This window comes from Hibiscus syriacus, unplaced genomic scaffold (assembly GCF_006381635.1).
Source record: "Hibiscus syriacus cultivar Baekdansim isolate YM2019G1 unplaced genomic scaffold, ASM638163v2 tig00113722_pilon, whole genome shotgun sequence".
In the NCBI taxonomy this organism is placed as follows: domain Eukaryota; kingdom Viridiplantae; phylum Streptophyta; class Magnoliopsida; order Malvales; family Malvaceae; genus Hibiscus; species Hibiscus syriacus.
Genome location: NW_024063469.1, coordinates 333,769 through 353,745, shown reverse-complemented (window position 1 = coordinate 353,745; position 19,977 = coordinate 333,769). Strand labels below are relative to the sequence as shown.

Genomic DNA, 19,977 nt, shown 5'->3' with positions numbered 1-19,977 from the left:
TCTTGGTTTAAATATTTTAGATATTAGTTAAGATGAAGATTTGTCTCATGCCAATCAATTAGATTTTTTTAAATAGTATAAGATAATTATAAAGTAATATTTACTTATTTTTTAAAATTATCAATAACGTAGAATGTAAGTAAATTATAACCCTTAAAATATCATAACCAAGTATATGATATTTGAATTAAAAAAAAAACATGTAAGACTAAGTCGGTAAATTGCATTATATTTGGTTTCTTACAGTCCCAGTTGGCTCTGAACTTCAAGTATAGTTTTAGCCGACATCCTAAGCCTCTGCTCCTCTTCATCCGTCAAATGGATATTGGTGACGCCCAATACACCACCCCTGCCCAGCTGCGTTGGCAAGCTCAAGAAAACATCACCACCATCGATGCCGTAAAACCCCTTTGCAAGGACTGAAACTGGGTGGATCTTCCTCTGGTCTCTAAGCAGGCTTCTGGCCAAGTTAGCCACCGAGTAGCCAATTGCCCATGATGTATACCCTTTCAGACTGATCACCTCGTATGCACTCTCGATAACTGCCTTGTGAATCTTCTCCAGCGTCTCTTTTTCGTACGCAATTTGTTGGTTCTTTAGGAAGCTTAACACTGGCACTCCACCGATACTAATACTGGACCACAGTGCGACGGAGCTGTCTCCATGCTCACCGACTATGTAGGCCTGCAAACAATTATATAAGCTTTTCGATATTATCATATAGGAAAAGTTAATTGTATCAAACTAACCTGCACATCCTGAGCGTTGACATCCAAGTGATCGGCGATCAAGAATCGGAACCTGGACGAGTCCAGGTTCGTACCCGAACCGATGACCCGATTCGATGGTAAGCCGGATAACTTCCAGGACACGTACGTTAGCACATCCACAGGATTCGAAACGATCAAGAGAATCGTATCGGGTGAGTATTTTGCTAATGGAGGAATAATGTTCGACAACAGAGCAACGTTCCTCTGTAACAGATTCAGCCTAGACTCGCCAGGGTTCTGACGGGCGCCGGCGGTGACGATACAGAGATCCGATCCGACGGTCACGGAATAATCAACGGAAGCGACGATCTTGGTACGTGGGAGGAACGCAGCGGCGTGTTGGAGGTCGAGCATTTCGCCATGGAGCTTGTCCGGCTTGGCGTCAACGAGGGCGAGTTCGTCGGTTAAGTCTTGAGTGAGGATGGTTTGGGCGATTGCCATGCCGACATTCCCGACTCCGATGACGGAGATTTTGGTGTGGCGCTTGGTGGGGGAAGGTGGGGCGGTGTCTCGGATGGGCTTGAAGAAAGCCTGAGACAGGTCTAGGCCTCCTGGACCAAAAGAAGAAGCAGAAGCGCTCTTGTGCATTGTAAATTATAGAAAAACTCGAAGAGATGAGAAATGAAATAAAATTATTTGTTCTGGATTTTCTTTTCGAGTGTGGCGGTCGGTGATTTATAGACGGGGAAAGGAAAGCGGGTTGAGTGGAGAAGAAGGATGTCGTGGAGTTTTCAGCTTTTTTTCGACAGTCAACAACGTTATTTCTTCAAGACAGTATACTTTCCTTCTTTGTAACACTATTTTATTCGATTTAATCCAACGTTCAAACCTCTTTTCAACTAAACATGGAAGCTTCCATGCGAATTAAGGAACACGCGCTATTCCTTACGGGAGGTTCCTTATGGAAGATGAACGGTGATCTACGGATCATGATGGACAGATTTAAGCAGCAAAACGTGGCACAAGATCACGTGTTGAGCACGAGTGCTACAGTGGTTCCGTACTAAATTCCCGTGATGCCCAATCTAAAGTTTACCAGATCCGTGGGCAGAGCAGTGAATGATCTCCTTTTTGATCTCATTCCTTCTCCCCACGGCTTCTTGCGACATTACAAGGAAGTTGAAACTTCAAACGCATTTGTTGGACCAGCTGGTTTGAGTTTCTAGACAACTATCGTGCTAGTTGCCGACATTGAAGTTTTCAATTTTTCATTCTATTTTTTGAGTGTTTTCCACGGTTTAATAGAACGAGAAAAGAGGACTTTCATCTCTGTTTTGAAAACCGATCAGATCGGTCGGTTTAACCGGAAATCGTTGTTTAGTTCGGTTTAATCTAAACCGATTGAACCGTTATTAGTGAACCGGTCAGAACCGTTGAACCGTTTAAACTTGACCGGCTAAAAACTGGAAAAAATCGGGAAAAATCGGGATTTTTGTTTTTTAAAAAAAATAAACCAAACAACGTCGTTTGTTAAACGAGCCAAGTCAAACTCGAGTATTGCTGAGCTCGACTCGAACTTGAAAACTTTAAAAGTAAGCTCAACTCAACTCAAACTCACAAGCTAAAAATTATCAAGTTCAACTCAAACTCGAAATATAATATTGAAACTTGAACTCAAAAAGGTTTGAACTCAAAAAAAAATTAGAAACACTATTGAAGCCTAAAATTCGAGCTTGATTGAAGTGAAAGAATAGTTCACTCAATGTTCACCAAAAGGCTCCATGATTTTGAATGTCAAATTACATCTATTATTTATAGAAGTTAGTTGTGATGCGCTTCTATGTTTCTTAGCAATGTGATATTGTTTTGTTCTCATATTTTTACTCTTTAGACTTTTGGGATGCTCTTCTATGTTTCTTAGCTATGTGAGATTGTTTTAAAAAAAAGTAAACCAAACAATATCATTTTGTTATGATTTTTTTAACCTCAAATTTATTTTTTAATTATAGTTATATAATTATATTTATTATTTAATATATTTTACCTTAAATATTATGTTGTAGTTAATTTGAATCATTTTGTTTCACTTGATTTTATGATTTTTTAACTTATATATGTTATGATTTGCTTTAAATATAACTTGTGATATAAAAAATTATTTTTTATTAAATATTTTTAGTATTTTTATTTAATTTTTTAAATAATTATAACGTCATCTGATTCTTCCGACCAATTAAATCGATTCAAATCGATAATATGATCGATTCGTTAATCGATCCAGTTCTGAAAACCAGGACTTTCATCTGCCCCCTATTTCCACAACATCATCAATTTTCAACGTGAAGATGATGGCAATGGCCAACTTTTTCCCACTGCTCTTGCTCGCTTCTCGAGATAAAGAAAAATCTTGTTACATAAAAAAACCTGGGGCTGTTTTCAGTTTCAGCTATCTAGCTAGGTTCTGAGTTCTGACCCTTTCCAGATTCATTTCTCTCCATTAAATCTTATTTTTCTTTTCAGGTAGGAAGCGGCAATATGATGGCAGTAATTGAGCACCACGAAACCTAGCAATAATTTTTATACGATGGATCAGTAGTTTTAAAGTTATTTATGGAAAGATCATTCTAAAATTTTGATGTCTAATTGTTAGATATGAATTCTTATTTCTCAATTGCAAAACACTTGCAGTAATTGGTAGCTAATCTGAAAAACATTTGAAATAATCAAAAGGTGTACAATTATTCAGCAAGGGGAAAAACTACTCGAATCATTAGACATTATAAAATATATCAGTAAAATCAGTTTCCCAAACAAAAGCGCCGGCGTGGAGCAAACATACCACTATGACATTCACCTATGCTATGATGCTGCCACGTCACTCACTGGGCCCTAGATATGGACCTCTGCCCTGCAAGTGTCCATGTCTATTCCGTGGGCTGCTTTGGAAATGTTAAACCACAATTCAAAATGGCCCAAATCCTCTCATATTACATGCACATTCTGCACCCGATAATTATTCTACTTGACCAAATCTAATCATTTGTCGTACCATTTTTTGTTACTAGTGATACAAGCAACAAGAAAAAGCACCTAATCCTCATTGTGGAGGGAACAGATAGTATGCAGCAGCCACATTTTAGAAAGGGATGCAATGGGCCATACCCAAATTCAGGCGAAACCAAGAAGCAAAAGACCCCAGCCGAAAGCAAAGCTTGTCTCCTCCTTTTGCCTCCACTTTTATTTTAACAGTTCATTAACCTCATCATAATGATCTGATGACTTCAATTGCTTTTTCTCCAGTGGCCATCCCCCCCCCCCCGACAGACACCCAACTCATGATGCCCTATCATCTACTAAATCCATCGGATGCTTTCACCAATAATTTGTTACTTAATTAGTTTTAATATTATGTTAATTAATTATACAGTGGGTGAATGGAGCTCTATAAAGAGCTTAAAGGAGACCGGTAGGGATGGCAACGAATCTGATCTTTCTGGTTATTTTGATTTAACTCGATAAATATTTATTCTCTACTTGAATTTGATTAGATCTTAAAAATTTATATCTTTCACTTGAATTTGGTTTGATTTGAGAAATATATTACCTTCGTCCGAATCTGATTTGACCTAACATAAATATAAAAATTACTTTTACATCTCTAAAATTATAAAAGAAAAAAATATTATTACTTCGAACCGAGTCGTCACCTTCCCTAAAATCTAACCCTACCTAAATTCAAAAATAGAAAAAAAAATATCGAATTGAATCAAATTAAAATTCATGGAATTTAAATTAAAGTATCTTCCCTAAAGATACGATTTATTTATGCATTGAAGACAGTAACTGATATATCATTATCAAAATGGTTATAAGCTTACAAATGTTGCATGGATTAAAATTATTAAAAAACAAAAAGTCTACAGTCTTACAGTTTGAAAGGTCATTAAAGATTTTAAGCATTCCGATGAAAAATAAATAAAGATGTGCATTATAATATTGAAAAGGTCATGAAAGTTTGCTGATCTATGATGTAAAATACTGCTTGAAAGAAAGAAGATGAGAATCTTGAAGGGGGACTGATATACAACTTTAAAGATCTTATACTAGAAATGTAAAATAGAAATGGGGGAAAAGTGTGGGACTGGATCCTGCAATTGCTGGCCTTAATGACAGGGAAAGAGACTGGTGATGTTTAGTCTTTATAACAACCCTAAAAACAACGTGAAGAACCCAAAAATATTAATAACAAAAACAGTAGTGGGGGCAAATAGGAGTAGAGCAGTGACGCTTTCCAGTTCATAAGATGGAAGGAAGGAGAGGCTTTGTTTTTTTGTTCAAGAGAAAGGCTTTGAACCAGGAAATATCACATGGTGCTGCTGGACATAAAATAAATCCTTCTTCGCCCTGACAACATGTCCATATCATGTTTTCCCCCTATAAAATCAAAATAGGTTTGTCCCTCCCTCTCCACACAAATTACCCTAAATCTTCCTTTATTTAATGCATATCATAGGAGTATAAACCAGGAAACATCACTTGGCAATGCTTGCCCTGCTCGAAGAAGATCGTTGCTGGTAAAAGTTTTAAATTTATGCAGTTATATTTGTAAATTGTATATATATTATAAAAAATAAAAAAATATTATATTACTTTTTTATAAATAATGGTAATTTGATTTTATTAATAAAAATAATAGAACGGATCAAATTATAATGTATTCAAAGAGAAAATTGACGACAATAATCACAAAAAACTTGATATAAAAAAAATGAAACATCCATTAAGAAAAATGTCTAACATAAAAAAATTCAACAACCTTCATTGCACTCTTTGTTTATGTTGAACAAGACGCTTTACGAAGTGATAAAAGTATGATTAACGAACCAAACAATTTGGTAAATTATTTCGCTACGTAATTTTGATTATATCAACAAATAACCTCTTATCAAATAGGAGATCTAATAATATGTAATCATCTACAAACAAATAAAAACACAAATGTCATGAGAATCTTTGTGCAATAACCAACATGACTGCAGAGGTATACGAAAAACGTACCAAAATTCATAAGAAATATACCACAAGAGTAAGGGGAAAACGTGTCATAATAGCAAAGAAAAACATGTCACAATAACATAAATTCTTATTTAAAACTTAAAATAAAAAACAAATGGCATAGTAAGAAAAAGAGCAAAAAAATAATAATCAAATATGATCAATAATTAATATTAAGATTGATATCACTATTGATTAAACAAAAATTAAAAATAAGGTAATAAAAAATATTTTGAGAAAATTTAAGTTAAAAAATCCTAAACAACCGTAGTTGTTTTTAAATTTATAAATATTATCTTATATTATTTAAAAAATAATGATAGGTCTATGTCATATTGTCATACAAGTCTCACTACTTAATTGTTATGTCTCAGTTATTTCTCTAAATTTTAAAAGAGAAAATAATTTCATTGACTAAAAATACCTTATAATATACGATTTTAATCAACTTTTTTTGGGTTTGCCAAAATGACCAACTAAATCGCAATGCGATCGATAATTCGCAACGCGATCTCCGATATCGCAAATCAGTTTCCAGATTCGCAACGCGAACTTCAGTTCACGTTGCGATTTATTCCAAATTCGTTGCGGTAGTCGAAGTTCACGTTGCGATTTATTCCAAGTTCGTTGCGATAGTCGAAGTTCGCGTTGCGATTTATTCCAAATTCGTTGCGATAGTCCAAATTCGCAACGACTAGTGGTATTGCATTTGTTTCTTAAGAATTTTCTCTAAAAAGATAGTATTCACGCGGACGTGTCGAAGACACGTATTACCTAAACCACGACCACGACCACGATCACGAGACGAGACGGACGGCGGCGGCGGCGACGCGCGAGAGTCCCCCTTGTTCTCTATCACTCAACAAGGAAGTGAGAAAGTCAAGCCTTAAATACCATTCCCAATAGTGTTTCTAATATTATGTGGGATTGAGCATTACCAACACTTGTTCTCAATACTATGTGGGATTGAGCCTTAAATAGTGATATTATTTTTGAATGTTTTGCTTAAAATTGCAATAATCGCGATTGATTGTAGATTGACTTTTAATTATGACATATTTAATCGTATAATACTAATGCAATTGGTTGCTGATTCAGTTGTTTTAAGGTGCATGATTGTTAATTGTTTCCTGAATAATCACATTGTATTGGAAACAAGTGTTGGTAATGTTCAATCCCACATAGTATTGGAAATACTATTGGGAATAGTATTTAAGGCTTAGCTTTCCCACTTCCTTGTTGAGTGATAGAGAACAAAGGGGACCCTCGCGCGCCGCCGCCGCCGCCGTCTCGTCTCGGGTCGTCTCGTGGTCGTGGTCGTGGTCGTGGTAATACGTGTCTTCGACACGTCCCCGCGCGAATACTATCTTTTTAGAGAAAATTCTTAATAAACAAATGCAATACCACCAGTCGTTACGATTTTGGACTATCGCAACAAATTTGGAATAAATCGCAACGCGAACTTCGACTATCGCAACGAATTTGGAATAAATCGCAACGCTAACTTTGACTATCGCAACGAATTTGAAAAATCGCAACGCGAACTTCGACTATCGCAACTAATTTAGAAAACCGTAACGCGAACTTCGACTATCGCAATGAATTTAGAATAAATCGCAACGCGAACTTCGACTATCGCAACGAATTTGGAAAATCGCAACGCGAACTTCGACTATAGCAACGCGAACTTGGACTATCACAATGCAAATATGTAAATCGCATTGCGATAGTCCAAGTTCGCGTTGCGATAGTCGAAGTTCGCGTTGCGAATCTGGAAACTGATTTGCGATATCGGAGATCGCGTTGCGAATTATCGATCGCATTGCGATTTAGTTGGTCATTTTGGCAAATCCAAAAAAAGTTGGTTAAAATCATATATTATAAGGCATTTTTAGTCACTGAGATTATTTTCTGTTTTTAAAAAGCCATATTCACTTTTTCCCTTCCTCTCTCTCTCTCTTCCACTTTTTTTTCTCTTTATAATATGTGTTATTTTAATCGATGACCACACCGCTTTTGTTATTTTCGTTTATTTTTTTCTTACAGTTGAATTCAATATCGTCACGATTGATCAAGATGATACTTATTAATTATCATATTGATATTATCTTCTTTAAACCCTCAGATTGATTTAGATACGTGTTTTTCGTTTGTGAATAGTATTCTCACTTCTCTTGATTCTGATTTGTGATTTATCGGTGATATTTAAGTAATTTAATTATCTTTTGTGGTTCATTTGTTGATATAGTTAGATTTATTTGTATCTTTATTTTATTTAAACATTTTAATTCGATTTTTTAATATTTTCTTTCTTTATATGATCTGAGTAACTAATTTTTATATAATAATTATAAGAAAATATTCTAATTATTTATTTAGATTGAAGGTTATGTTTATAATTTTTTATTATAATTTTGAATATTTTATATTTTTAATAAAACTGTATGCTTACTATTAAAAAATAATTGTTATGTTTCATTTTAACCTATATATTTTACCTCAAATAATTTAGGGCATATTATAGCATATATACACATGTAATTGGATTATTGGGGCTAATCCCATATCAACAATAACCCCTTGGATAGATAAGTAATAAAGGGAAAAGATCTGGGCAAGGGTGTAAAATCTGTTTCGTTTTTGGTCAAAAGTTAAAAATTGTTTACTTTTCACATGTTTACAGCAGGGGTTAGTCTGTGGGTGCAGGTGAAAAAACGAGTGTCAAAATCTGTCATCGATACGGGCGCCCTGCCTTTAGCCCCATCTTAGCAATCTGAAAAGTCCAATACAGAGCTGTGCCTGCCAGTGCCACAAGATTTTCGGCTATTTGACATAACTACTAATTTTCTATAATATATCTTTTTTGATATTATTTGATCAATATTTCTCGAAGTAGCACTCTTTCTGTTGAGCTGGCGAAAGGCGCGTCTTCGGGGACGCGCCTTACCCGTATTTTCGTTGAGTTGGATGTCACGTGTGGAAGGCGCATCATTGGGGACGCGCCTTTCGCCAGCTCGACTGTCACGTATTTTATTTAATAATAAATATTTTATTTTTATTATTATTATAAATTAATAATATATTATGTAAAGTGTTTCGATTATAATGTAAGAATTATCAAATGTATTTTGTTAATGTGTGTTAAAGGTGGAGTGAATTATCTACATTAATATAATATAACAATATATGAAAATTAATTTTGACTTTATTATAGTTATAGGAAAAATGTATAAAATTATAATATTACACATATGGTTATATTGTTATTTTTTATTTTGATTTTCGATCTATTAATTTTATCAGTTAATTATTTAAATGTTATCAATCTAGTCATCTCATATCAATATTTAACGAAAATATTGATGCATAAGTTAATAAATTAGTATAATTACATATTTAATCTTCAAGACTTACATAATTTATGAAATTAGTCTTATTGAAAATTTAATTTAATAAATTTAATCCTCCAATCAGAACATGAAACGTATCATCGTATACATAAATTTTTTAATAACTTTTAGTTTGTTTAATTTAATATTTTTCTCTACTTAGAAGGTGGAATTATTATTATATTTTAAAAAAATTATAACTAATAATATTAATTATTATATTAAATAAATATATTAAAATATTTATGTATTTAAAAGTTAAAAAAAATTATTTAGGTGTACATACATTGACAAATAATATAAATGCAATAACATTAAATTATTAGAAACAAAAACATTCATTTAAATACAATATTAATTACATAAGAGTTAACAGTTATATGATGATAACAGAGCTGAAATTTTTTTTCTATTGTGCCCGATGTTTCTACAATGCCCACATCGTTTTTGTTCTGTTGACTTCTCCCGAATATCCATATCACAATGTATTCTAGTAGATTTTGGACGACCTGAGTCCCTCAATAGCAATGGATCTGGTACAATTGTTAGCCAAGTTTAAATCTCATTTGGGTCTCTTTCGTTTCCTATGGGCGGAAACTCAAATTCATATACCTTGAATACTTGTGAAAGTTGGTATACGGGATCAACATAATTTTTGTAGTCCAAATGCGAATGTGAGCAAGCAGTAATGACATGAGAGCATGGATATTTGAGTGCTTGAAAGAAATCACAATCGCACCACCTCTCTTGCAGATTAACTCTGAAAGAGTTAGCTTCAATCCCTTGCAGCGGACGTGGCATTTCGGTTACACGAAATAATTCACGGGTGCGAGAAAAATTTGTAACTAACATCCCATTTGATGTAGCCACTTTTTTTCTGTAAATCAACTACTAGTCTTGGGTGGTAAATATGTCCGTTTTGCATCCAAGTAAGAGCTTGTCCACCGAGCTTTGCAAAAAGTTGACCCAAACGAAAATAAGTTGTTTTAACCAACGCCGTGACTGGTAAATGACGCGCCCCCTTTAAGATTGAATTTATTGCTTCAGCCAAGTTTGTTGTCATATGACCATAGCGATACCCCCCGTCATATGCATTTGTCCACATTTCTTTGCTGATGTCCATAATGTACTCGCACCCCTTCTTATTTTTGCCAAACAGCTCTTGTAGCATCGACTCAAACCTTTGAGGTAAGAGTTCGTAACCTAAGCCATTAGGAATATGTAATAGTTAATATGAAGTATAAATAAGTAATAAGAAATTGATAGAAAAATTGGGAAAAAGTAACATACCCATCCGCACGACTAACTGACGTTCATCGTTCTTCTTGTATTTTCCGTAATAGTTTGCAGCAATATGACGGACACAATAACGATGTTGAACATGTGGAGGTCTATACATTGTACCCAAAGAGTCCATTGCTGCTTTTATCCCGGCTCCTCGATCTGAAACAATGCATACTCGTTCCCTGGTGACAACATGTAAACGTAAATTTTTAAGGAAAAAAGCCCAATACTAGTGTCTTCTCCTTGAACGAGGGCAAACGCAACAGGAAGAATATTGCGGTTTCCATCTTGGACCACAGCCAATAATAAAACTTGCTTGTATTTCCCATACAAGAAAGTACCATCAATTTGGACAACTGGTTTACAGTACTTGACTGCATTAATACAATGAGGGTAAGTCCAAAAGACACGGTAAAATTGGCAGCGATCGCGAACCATTCGATCATTCACGTAATGATGTTGAGTTTCGAACTCAACAATTGTCCCGGGATTAAGTCTTTGCACAACATGAAACCAACTGGGCAGCTCGTTGTAAGAGGAATCTCATTCGCCATGAAGTTTGCAAATGGCATTCTGTTTTGCCAACCATGCTTTTTTATATGAGACAGTGTACCCATATTGTGACTGTATAGCAGAAATCAACATTGCAACAGCTATATGAGAGCTTTGCTTCACAATGGGCATTATTGCTTGACAAATAATGTTGGAGTCCAAGTTGGGATGATCCTGGTTTATACCTGTTGCACAACATGTATGAGGACCGTTGTATTTGGTTAGTTCCCATAAGTTGTTCTTCCTCTTCCTTTTTGATACACGGACCATCCATTGACATCCGTTGTCACGTTGGACGCAGTAGCAGACATATTTCTCCGTGTTAGATCGATCAACTCGGGACTTAACTGAGTTACGAATATTGTAACTCTTTATTGCCATCATTGCTTCTTCCTTCGATGCGAACTCCATTCCAATATGTAAATTACCGTCATTGACTAATGATTGAAGTCCATAGTTGCCAACATCAGGAAGATCTGGAAATTCAGGCTCATACATTGCATCATAATCAGCCTCATACATATGTGCAGGAAGTTCGGCTGGTGTTGTATTTATCGGAACGTCATCCTCGTCATCATCAGAATGTACATTAAACTGTGGCCTCAAAATTAGCTTTCAACCAAGATAAAGCTATTCTACCTCCATTAAACTCTGGCGGAGCAGCTCCAAGATAATCAATGCACATTGATTGCCAATCACCATCCGCCATACCACACATCATATTTCCGTCGACAGGAAGCCCCAGATGCATAGAGACATCCTCCAATGTAATTGTGGCCTCTCCACATGGAAGGTGAAAAGTGTGTGTCTCGGGCCTCCACCTCTCAATTAGTGCAGAAATTAGGACAGGTTCGAGTTTGCAACCGCCTATAATTGTTGCAATATACTCGAACCCGACAGAAGCCAAATATGGTAAAATACGTTCTGGTGTCGGTATACGTGGATTTTTAATAAAAGTCTCTAAAATACGATCAGTATCCTAAATAATATACATTATAAAAAATAAAAATTAATATAAATTCATAATAACTTTAAAATAAAAATAAATTTAAATATTAATATTAATTATAAAAAATATTACCATATCGCTAAAATGTTTGAAGATATGATCAATATCCAATCACAACAGCATTTCGTTTTCCATTATAACTGTAGACAAAACAATATAATTAGCAAAAAAAAATAATAATTCTAAATAAATAATAATTATATAAATATTATTTTAATAAAAAAATAATATTTACATAAATATATTAATATAAAATATAATAACTATTTAAAAAAATACTAACATAAAAATAAATTTCTTACCACTAATAACAAATTTAAAACTCAAATAGTTGGAGAATTTGAGTTATATAAGAGAGGAGAATATGATTTTGGTGTGAAGAATGAGGGAGGGTTAAGGGGGTTTATATTGGGGAGGAGGGGGGTAGTTAGGGAAAACGGATGGGGGCATTTATGACATTTAATGGAAGGCGCGTCCCCGGGGATGCGCTTTCCACATGTGGCAGTCGAGTCAGTGAAGGCGCGTCCCCGGGGATGCGCCTTCCACACGTGGCATCCACCTCAGCGAAAATACGGATAAAGCGCGTTCCCGGGTACGCGCCTTTCGCCAGCTCAGCCAAAAGAGTGCTACTTCAAAAAATATTGGTCAAACGATATCAGAAAAGGGATATTAAAAAAAATTAGTGTCAATTATGTCAAATAACCCAAGATTTTCATTTTCTTTTCACTTCACTCCACATTTAACTGCTGCTTTAACTGCAGCTGTATGAACTAGTGGTCAATTTCAGGTTATTAGTCCCTACATTATGTTTAAGTTAAGGATTTAGCGTCAAAACCAACGAAAAGCTATGATTAGAGTTTTTTTAGCTAAATGTTTATGCCCGAGAGGAATTGTCTGTCCTGTTAAGTTAGTAGAGTGCAAGGTTTTTAATCTTATGGTCGTGAGATCGAATCTCAAATTTGTATGCACGAGAGCAAAAAGCTAACTAGATTTTCAAGTCTGCATGATACTCGCAAAGGAGGGATATACTGTGTAATTGCAACGGGAGAGTAGCCAAAGGCCAAAAGGAAGATCCTATGGTTTTTGCAGATTACCACTTGTCTTTTCATTGGAAAACTTCTTTTTTGGTCATTCAATTTTATTCTTGTTTATATTGTGGTCATTTAACTTTAAAAATGTTTAAATAATATCAGAATAGTGTTGTTTTTACAAATAATTAAGATATATATGTTTAATAAAACCCTCTAGGTAGCCCTTACCGGAAATTGCGTAATAAAATGTGCCGAGTTTAAAGTATGCAATCAAGTAATTTCCCATTTATTGAAATTGAATTTGGACCAGCCGAATATAGAGAAAGGAGAAATGGAAAGATGGGTGCATAAAAAAGAAGAAAGCAGAAAAGGGAAAATATACTGACAGGGATGGACAGATAGGGACTACAGAGGGAGAGGGAGAGGGAGAGGGAGAGGGAGAGGGAGAAGGGCACTTTATTCCATTTTTTATGATACACGCATCTTTGGCAGACCAGCAAGGGTACACAGTACTGCACAACAACAACAAGCAAATCAAGAACAATTGAAACAACATAGTTGATGGTTTAGCCGTGGCAAACAGCAGCAACCAAGTTTCTTTGATGGAGGAACTGAAAAAATGCACTGAAAATACTGGGAAAGAGCAAGGTGAAGGATGAGAAAAAGGAGCTGTTTTGATTAAACGGGTTCTTTTGCTTTTCTTCTCTCTGTCGAAGTCGGGAGATTGATTATTTCATGACATGCAAGGAAATATTTTTTGTGTTGCCGTTGGTAAAAATATAGTCTTTCTATTTTATCCGATTCTCCAGATAACACGGCGAGCGTCTTTGTCTGTGTGCTACAGTACAAATGCACTTTCAGTTACAGGCTAAAGAGGCTGTGGAACTCCCGGGTTTTGGTTCTATTTGTCAACAAGACAAGTGGATAAAGCAGCTGGAAGCTAATAGCTTTGGCTTTGAAAACATCTTCTATTGCAACAACCGACAAGGACCAGGTTCTGTTCTTCATATGAAAAGAAGCCAAAGCCCACCCACATCTGCTTCCACTCTCTCTTCTTTCAACGGCGGAGCCGCCGGTACTGGTGGAGAAGTTAATTCCACCGGAAACATCAACACTACGGCGGCTACCATTGCACCACTCGAGACTACAGTTCCGAGCAACAATAAAGAAGAATGGGTTACGGAGCTTCAACCCATCCCGATTGAACTAGACCTTGTTCCAGGGGGTGCTATGCTGTCTGAGTCAGCCGTGCCTATGAGTCAAGACCACTCGCTTCTGCGTTGGTTCGCCGGTGACGTTGATGACCCTTTTTTGGGTTTCAAACAGCTGCTTCAGAGTGGAAGCAATGGTCTTGATTTCGAAGGTAATGCAGGGTTGCGGGTTGCTGATCAGGGTCCGGGATCTGACCCAATTGCTAGCCTTGCTTGTTTTGGTATTGGTAACGCGAATTCAAGTGCTGCTCTTAATTTGGGTGGTTTTCCTGGTTCTGGGTTTGTGCCAAATGCCAACAACAATCAGAATGTAAAGATAGGTTCGGTCAGTCAAAGTTGTTCATTTGAGCTGGTTAACAATCGTAAAGTTCTTGGTGCTACTGTTGGGTTCAATAATAATATTCAAGATCCAAACTTTACTTCTACGGCTAGCAATTTTGGTATTCCTGATTCTTTGCCTACGCTTTACCAACAGCAGCATCAAGTTCAATATCTTGAAAGCCAAGAAGGGAAATCTCAGATTTTGATTGGTCAGCAACAGCATCCCCAAATTCCAAACTTTTTCTTTCCATTGCCTCAAGAACAGCAGCTACTTCAGCCTTTACTGAAGCGGCTTAATCCTGGTAACTTAGAACTTTCTTCTCAGACCTCAAAACTCCCATTTTCTGACGCCGAACGTGAGTTGTTTATGAGAAAACAGCAGCAACAGCACATGGGGTTTTCTCAGGGAGTCCAGTATGTTCCACAGCAGCAGCTGCAGCTGATGGTGGAGAGACAGAAAGTACTGGGTCCGGGAGAAGAGAATGCACAGCAACAGATTCAACAAGCCACATTGTTCGACCAGCTTTACAAGGCTGCTGAGTTGGTAGGGACTGGGAATTTTTCACAGGCGCAATTGATATTGGCGCGGCTCAATCACCAGGTCTCCCCTGTAGGTATGCCCTCACAAAGGGCTGCTTTCTACTTCAAGGAGGCTTTGCAATTACTTCTCCTCATGCATAACCCAGTCTCGCCTCCACCTCCGAGGAACCCTACCCCTTTTGACGTTATCTTCAAAATGGGGGCTTACAAGGTCTTCTCTGAAGTCTCTCCGCTTATCCAATTCATCAATTTTACTTGCAATCAGGCTCTCCTTGAAGCTCTTGATGGCGCTGATCAGATTCACATTGTAGACTTCGATATTGGATTTGGTGCTCAGTGGGCTTCCTTTATGCAGGAGCTTCCCATGAGGAGTGGAGGAGCTCCGATGTTGAAAATTACTGCATTTGTCTCACCTTCAACACACCATCCTATTGAGCTTGAGCTTATGCGTGAAAATCTTGTGCAGTTTGCTAATGAAATTGGCATAAATTTTGAGCTTTTGGTGCTGAACTTTGATTATTTAGTTCAAACCCGTTACCCTTTGCCAATTTTTCGATCAAGTGAAAATGAGGCAGTTGCTGTGAATCTCCCTATTTGGTCTTCTTCAATTCAGCCCTCGGCTTTGCCCAATCTTATGCACTTTTTGAAGCAGCTATCACCGAAAATTGTGGTGTCTTTAGACCAAGGGTGTGATAGAAATGGTCTGACATTCCCACAACATGTAATCCATGCCTTTCAGTCATATATAAACCTGTTAGAATCGCTTGATGCCAGTGATGTGACATCCGATGCTGTGAACAAGATCGAGAGGTTCCTTCTTGTGCCAAGAATTGAAAACGCCCTGTTGGGGCGTCTGCAAGTACCTGAAAAGATACCTCTTTGGAAGACACTTTTTTCCTCAGCTGGTTTAACTCCTGTGACATTCAGTAACTTCACTGAAACTCAGGCAGATTGTGTGGTAAAGAGGTCTCAAGTGAGGGGATTTCATGTTGAGAAGCGCCGGGCATCGCTTGTTCTTTGCTGGCAGCAGAGGGATCTTATCTCAGCTTCAGCTTGGAGGTGCTGAGTAGCATCCTCAGAGACAGGCAGGGGAGGTTGGTTTTTCCGGTAACTCATAAATCACAATCTATCAACTCTATCCGGAATCATTAATTAAGTCAATAATTGTTAAACTCTGCAGCTTTAATGACTTAATACTTGTTCATCGTTGTATTTGTATGTCTCCTCTGCTTGTTTGTTTAGTATAGTTTCAATTCCCGGTAGAAGAGAACATCTGACTGCAAAATTTTAGTGTGGACTTTTCGTTCTGGATGTATTGATATTTCTGCTATGGTATTCTGGTTTATTTTGGTTTTTGGTGAGAAGTTTCGTTTTCTGGTTAAGGTGGTGACAATTTGTTGTACATTCGACAACAAATCAGTTCTAAAATTGCAAATACAACCTACCAGAATTTAGTTTTACGTTTGTTGGTATTGTTGACAAGTTCTCTGATTATATGTTTGATGCTTGAATCCTATTTCCTATTTTCCTACCATGTTGAACAGTTTAAGCATGAGAGCCGTATGCCGCTTTTTTCGGGTGGTTTATCAGATGACAAATGATTAAAAAGAATGCTTTCTTGTGTATAGTTAGGATTATTATTTTTCCTTGATGATGCTGAGATTCAACTGAAAAGGTGATTATATGGAAGTGCTAAATCAAGCAAATAATCATGTCCATGGGGGGGGGGGTGCCCTTGGCCTTCAACTGCACCGTGAATATACAATACCATACACCTTATTGTTCAAACATCTATGAATTTTTTTTTAGGTTAAAGCATCTATGAATTGTAAGGTTTCCTGTGGGGACATAACGGTTACTTGATTAAAGCAAGCGTAGAGGAGAATGCCCCTAAGTGGTAAATGAAAAATGTCGTTTTTCAGGACCCGAGTTTGAACAGACGCTTGTGCAGTGTGTTGTCATCATATACCTTCTATTCACCCCAAATTATTGGGGGGGGGATCCTTTATACAGGGGCCAATAAGAAATGTTGAGCTAAATGTCCTTTAGCTCGAATCTTCAGTTCTTGCCAAACATCATCATCTCCATGAAAGCTCCTTTGTTGCTTGCCCTACCCTTTTCTCTTAAAATAAGAAACAACGTTTGATTTGTTGCAACCTTGGGTAGAAGACGACACCAAAGATTAACCATATTTGGTCAAAGTATTTTAAATACCTTGAAACTAACATGGTTGTGCTGAATACTTTTATTTTGCTCTGGTGCTGTATCAGAACTATCTATTTGTTTGCATGTCTTTTTCTCTTAGTTTTCATCAGAAGCTGCCTGCTATATGTTTTATAATTGTTTAATGATAATTATTTTAGGGTTGGAGCTTCAGAATAATGTTGGGTTTTGTGTTGGACACCTACTAGGCTATTAATCTTGGTCACATGGCTCGTGCTTTATTGCCTGTGTACCTTTTTCTTTTTTCTTTTTGGTGATTGTTGATGGGAGTTTATTTATTTTTAAAGTTACAAATTATTAATGTTTAATATTTTAAATATAATACTAATGTTGGATCATATGTAAAAAAAACTCTAATTCAAAATCATAAGTTTCTCATGTTTTTGAACCCTCGAGTGACTTAAAGGTTAAAGAGAATATTTTATCTTGAGGTGTCAGGTACGAGTAATTGCAAGTGTCTGCATGTTGCTAATGACTAAGAATTTTTTTGAATAAATACTGCATTTTTTTAAATTAAAAAGGACCTAAGGAATTAAATTAGGCATGCCCAAAGTGGCCATAAAGTGGACCAAAGATATCACAGTTGAGTAGAACGATAAGAGAATCTAACATTGATGTACGCAAAGATGGTTGATCAGAGGTGTTGCTATCAATCTTGGAGAAGAAGTCTGTTATGTTCGCTTCACAAACCAATGGACTTCAGATGTCATGGTTGAGTAGAACAATAAGAGAATCTGGCATTGATGTATACAAATATAGTTGCCCAGAGGTGTCGCTATCAATCTTGGAGAGGAAGTTTATTGTCATGTTCGCTTCAGACGGAGAAGGATGAAACCAACAAGTCAGGCTTGATCTAGCAATCTAACTACTTCTGGCACCAAAGAATAAGGGTTATCAGAGGAAGTGTTTGTAACCATCACCCGAACTGTCCTTCTGGAGTTGGAGCTTCTCAAACCCGTAATTTCATGCGATCTTCAACCCTCCAAGCACTGTCCAAAGTTCAGGGATCGAGTACTGCAAAGGCTAAGACAATCTTCCAAATTCAATTTGTTTCATTCACAAACGTTAGAATTAGAACCCTTAACATTGTTTAAGGGACTTAGTACCTCATCTCATTAGATCAACTGGTTGTTGGTTTAATATTTTTAAAATATAAATAAAATATTTAATCGCTTGATGGACCATTGAAGTGTAAAAATTCCATCGCTTAATGGACATGGAGTAAAAGAAAGGAGGGCTTGCTCCATCAGGATCTGGTCCAACCCAGCTGATGAAGGCATTAATGAATAGTTTGGGTTCACTTGTTTCGCCGTTTTAGTTTGAAACCTCTTTTATCTTTTCCATTTTGTGTATTTTATATTTGAATTTATGTGTTATTTTATTTAATAAAGCTTATTTTATAATGAAAACACACATATAAATAAAATAATCATAAATATCAATATTTTAAAATATATCATTTTTAGAATCTTATTATTATTCCGTAAAAAAAATTTGGGTCCCTTTTGGTTTAGAAAAATATTTTCTATTTTTGTTTTCAGAAAATAATTTTCATTTTCAGTTTTTTGAAAATTAGGAAACATGTTTGGTTAATAACAAATGAAAACTTGAATCCAAAAATAAATTAGTAAAAATTTATGGGTAAAGTACACAAATGGTCACTCGATTATAGGGTACTATTTTATTAAGTCCCTTGACTATGAAAAGTTACAAAATGGTCATCTAACTATAGAATGTTACTTTATTACGTCTCTTGACTATTAAAAGTTACACAATGATCATCCGACTAATCATTATGTTTCAAAATCATGTTTTTATGTTAAAAATTAACAGTTGTCCAAGTTGAAAGTTAACATGATGACAGAGATATAATATTCGTTTGAGATTTTGAGATCATATTTTATCAAATCACAATTAGCACGTTAACGTTTAGTTTAGAATATTGCCAATTTTTTTAACGGAAAAGGAAGAATTTGTAATATAATGAATAGTCAGTGACCATTTTGTAATTTTTAATAGTTGAGTGACTCAATAAAGCAACACATTATAGTCGAATGATCATTTTATAACTTTTAATAGTCGATGGACTTAATAAAGCAATATCTTATAATCAGAGGACCATTTGTGTACTTTATCTAAATTAATTTGGTATCTAATTTTTAAAAATAAAAATAAATGAAAATTGTAACACCCCAATTTAGGGGCAAAATTTTAAGAAATTATAAAATGATGATTTTAATTGGTATTTTGAAAGAAATGGTGGATTAAATTGTAAAGTTTTAAAGTTGGCAGACCGTTTTATAAAGTGAAGGAAATTCAGTATCTAAACTCATGGTTTACCCATTTTTATTATGAGTTGAATTATAAACCCCTCCCCGTGCGCAGGTTCTCATTTTTCCAGTTTTCCCTTCTCCAACAACCCTCCTTTCAATTCCAATCTACTCGCCGTCCGACCTTCGATCGATGAGCCAAAACCACCATCGTGTTCATTTTCAACCGAGGAACAAAACCCCTTAAACTTTTCATCGTGAATCGACGCCGTTCGTAGTTAATTTCAGTCGGAAGTATCGTCGGTAATAACTCAATTTCAATTGGTTTTTCCTCGATTCATGACGATCCGAGCATCCGTTTACGACACCTTCCGCACCATCG

General features: G+C 36.0%; 2 protein-coding genes across 2 annotated transcripts; one reads left to right on the top strand and one right to left on the bottom strand.

Annotated features, from left to right (window-relative positions):
* Positions 1-217: 217 nt before the first annotated feature.
* Positions 218-1,376, bottom strand: LOC120187046 (L-lactate dehydrogenase B-like). Its single transcript, XM_039190838.1, has 2 exons — positions 750-1,376; positions 218-684 (listed from the first exon to the last, which is right to left on the bottom strand). The coding sequence occupies exons 1-2, from the start codon at positions 1,356-1,358 to the stop codon at positions 241-243; spliced, it is 1,053 nt and encodes a 350-aa protein (XP_039046769.1). The 5' UTR covers positions 1,359-1,376; the 3' UTR covers positions 218-240.
* Positions 1,377-13,504: 12,128 nt separating this feature from the next.
* On the top strand, positions 13,505-16,585 carry LOC120187110 (scarecrow-like protein 22). Its single transcript, XM_039190904.1, has one exon. It carries the CDS (start codon positions 13,880-13,882, stop codon positions 16,166-16,168), a length of 2,289 nt encoding a protein of 762 aa, XP_039046835.1. The 5' UTR covers positions 13,505-13,879; the 3' UTR covers positions 16,169-16,585.
* Positions 16,586-19,977: the final 3,392 nt, after the last annotated feature.

Bases quoted from the DNA above. Each gene is read 5' to 3' on its own strand.
- LOC120187046 (XM_039190838.1), bottom strand. From the start codon at position 1,358: ATGCACAAGAGCGCTTCTGCTTCTTCTTTTGGTCCAGGAGGCCTAGAC. The intron at 685-749 runs GTTAGTTTGATA...AATTGTTTGCAG, and splicing joins TCAACGCTCAGGATGTGCAG to GCCTACATAGTCGGTGAGCA.
- LOC120187110 (XM_039190904.1), top strand. From the start codon at position 13,880: ATGCACTTTCAGTTACAGGCTAAAGAGGCTGTGGAACTCCCGGGTTTT.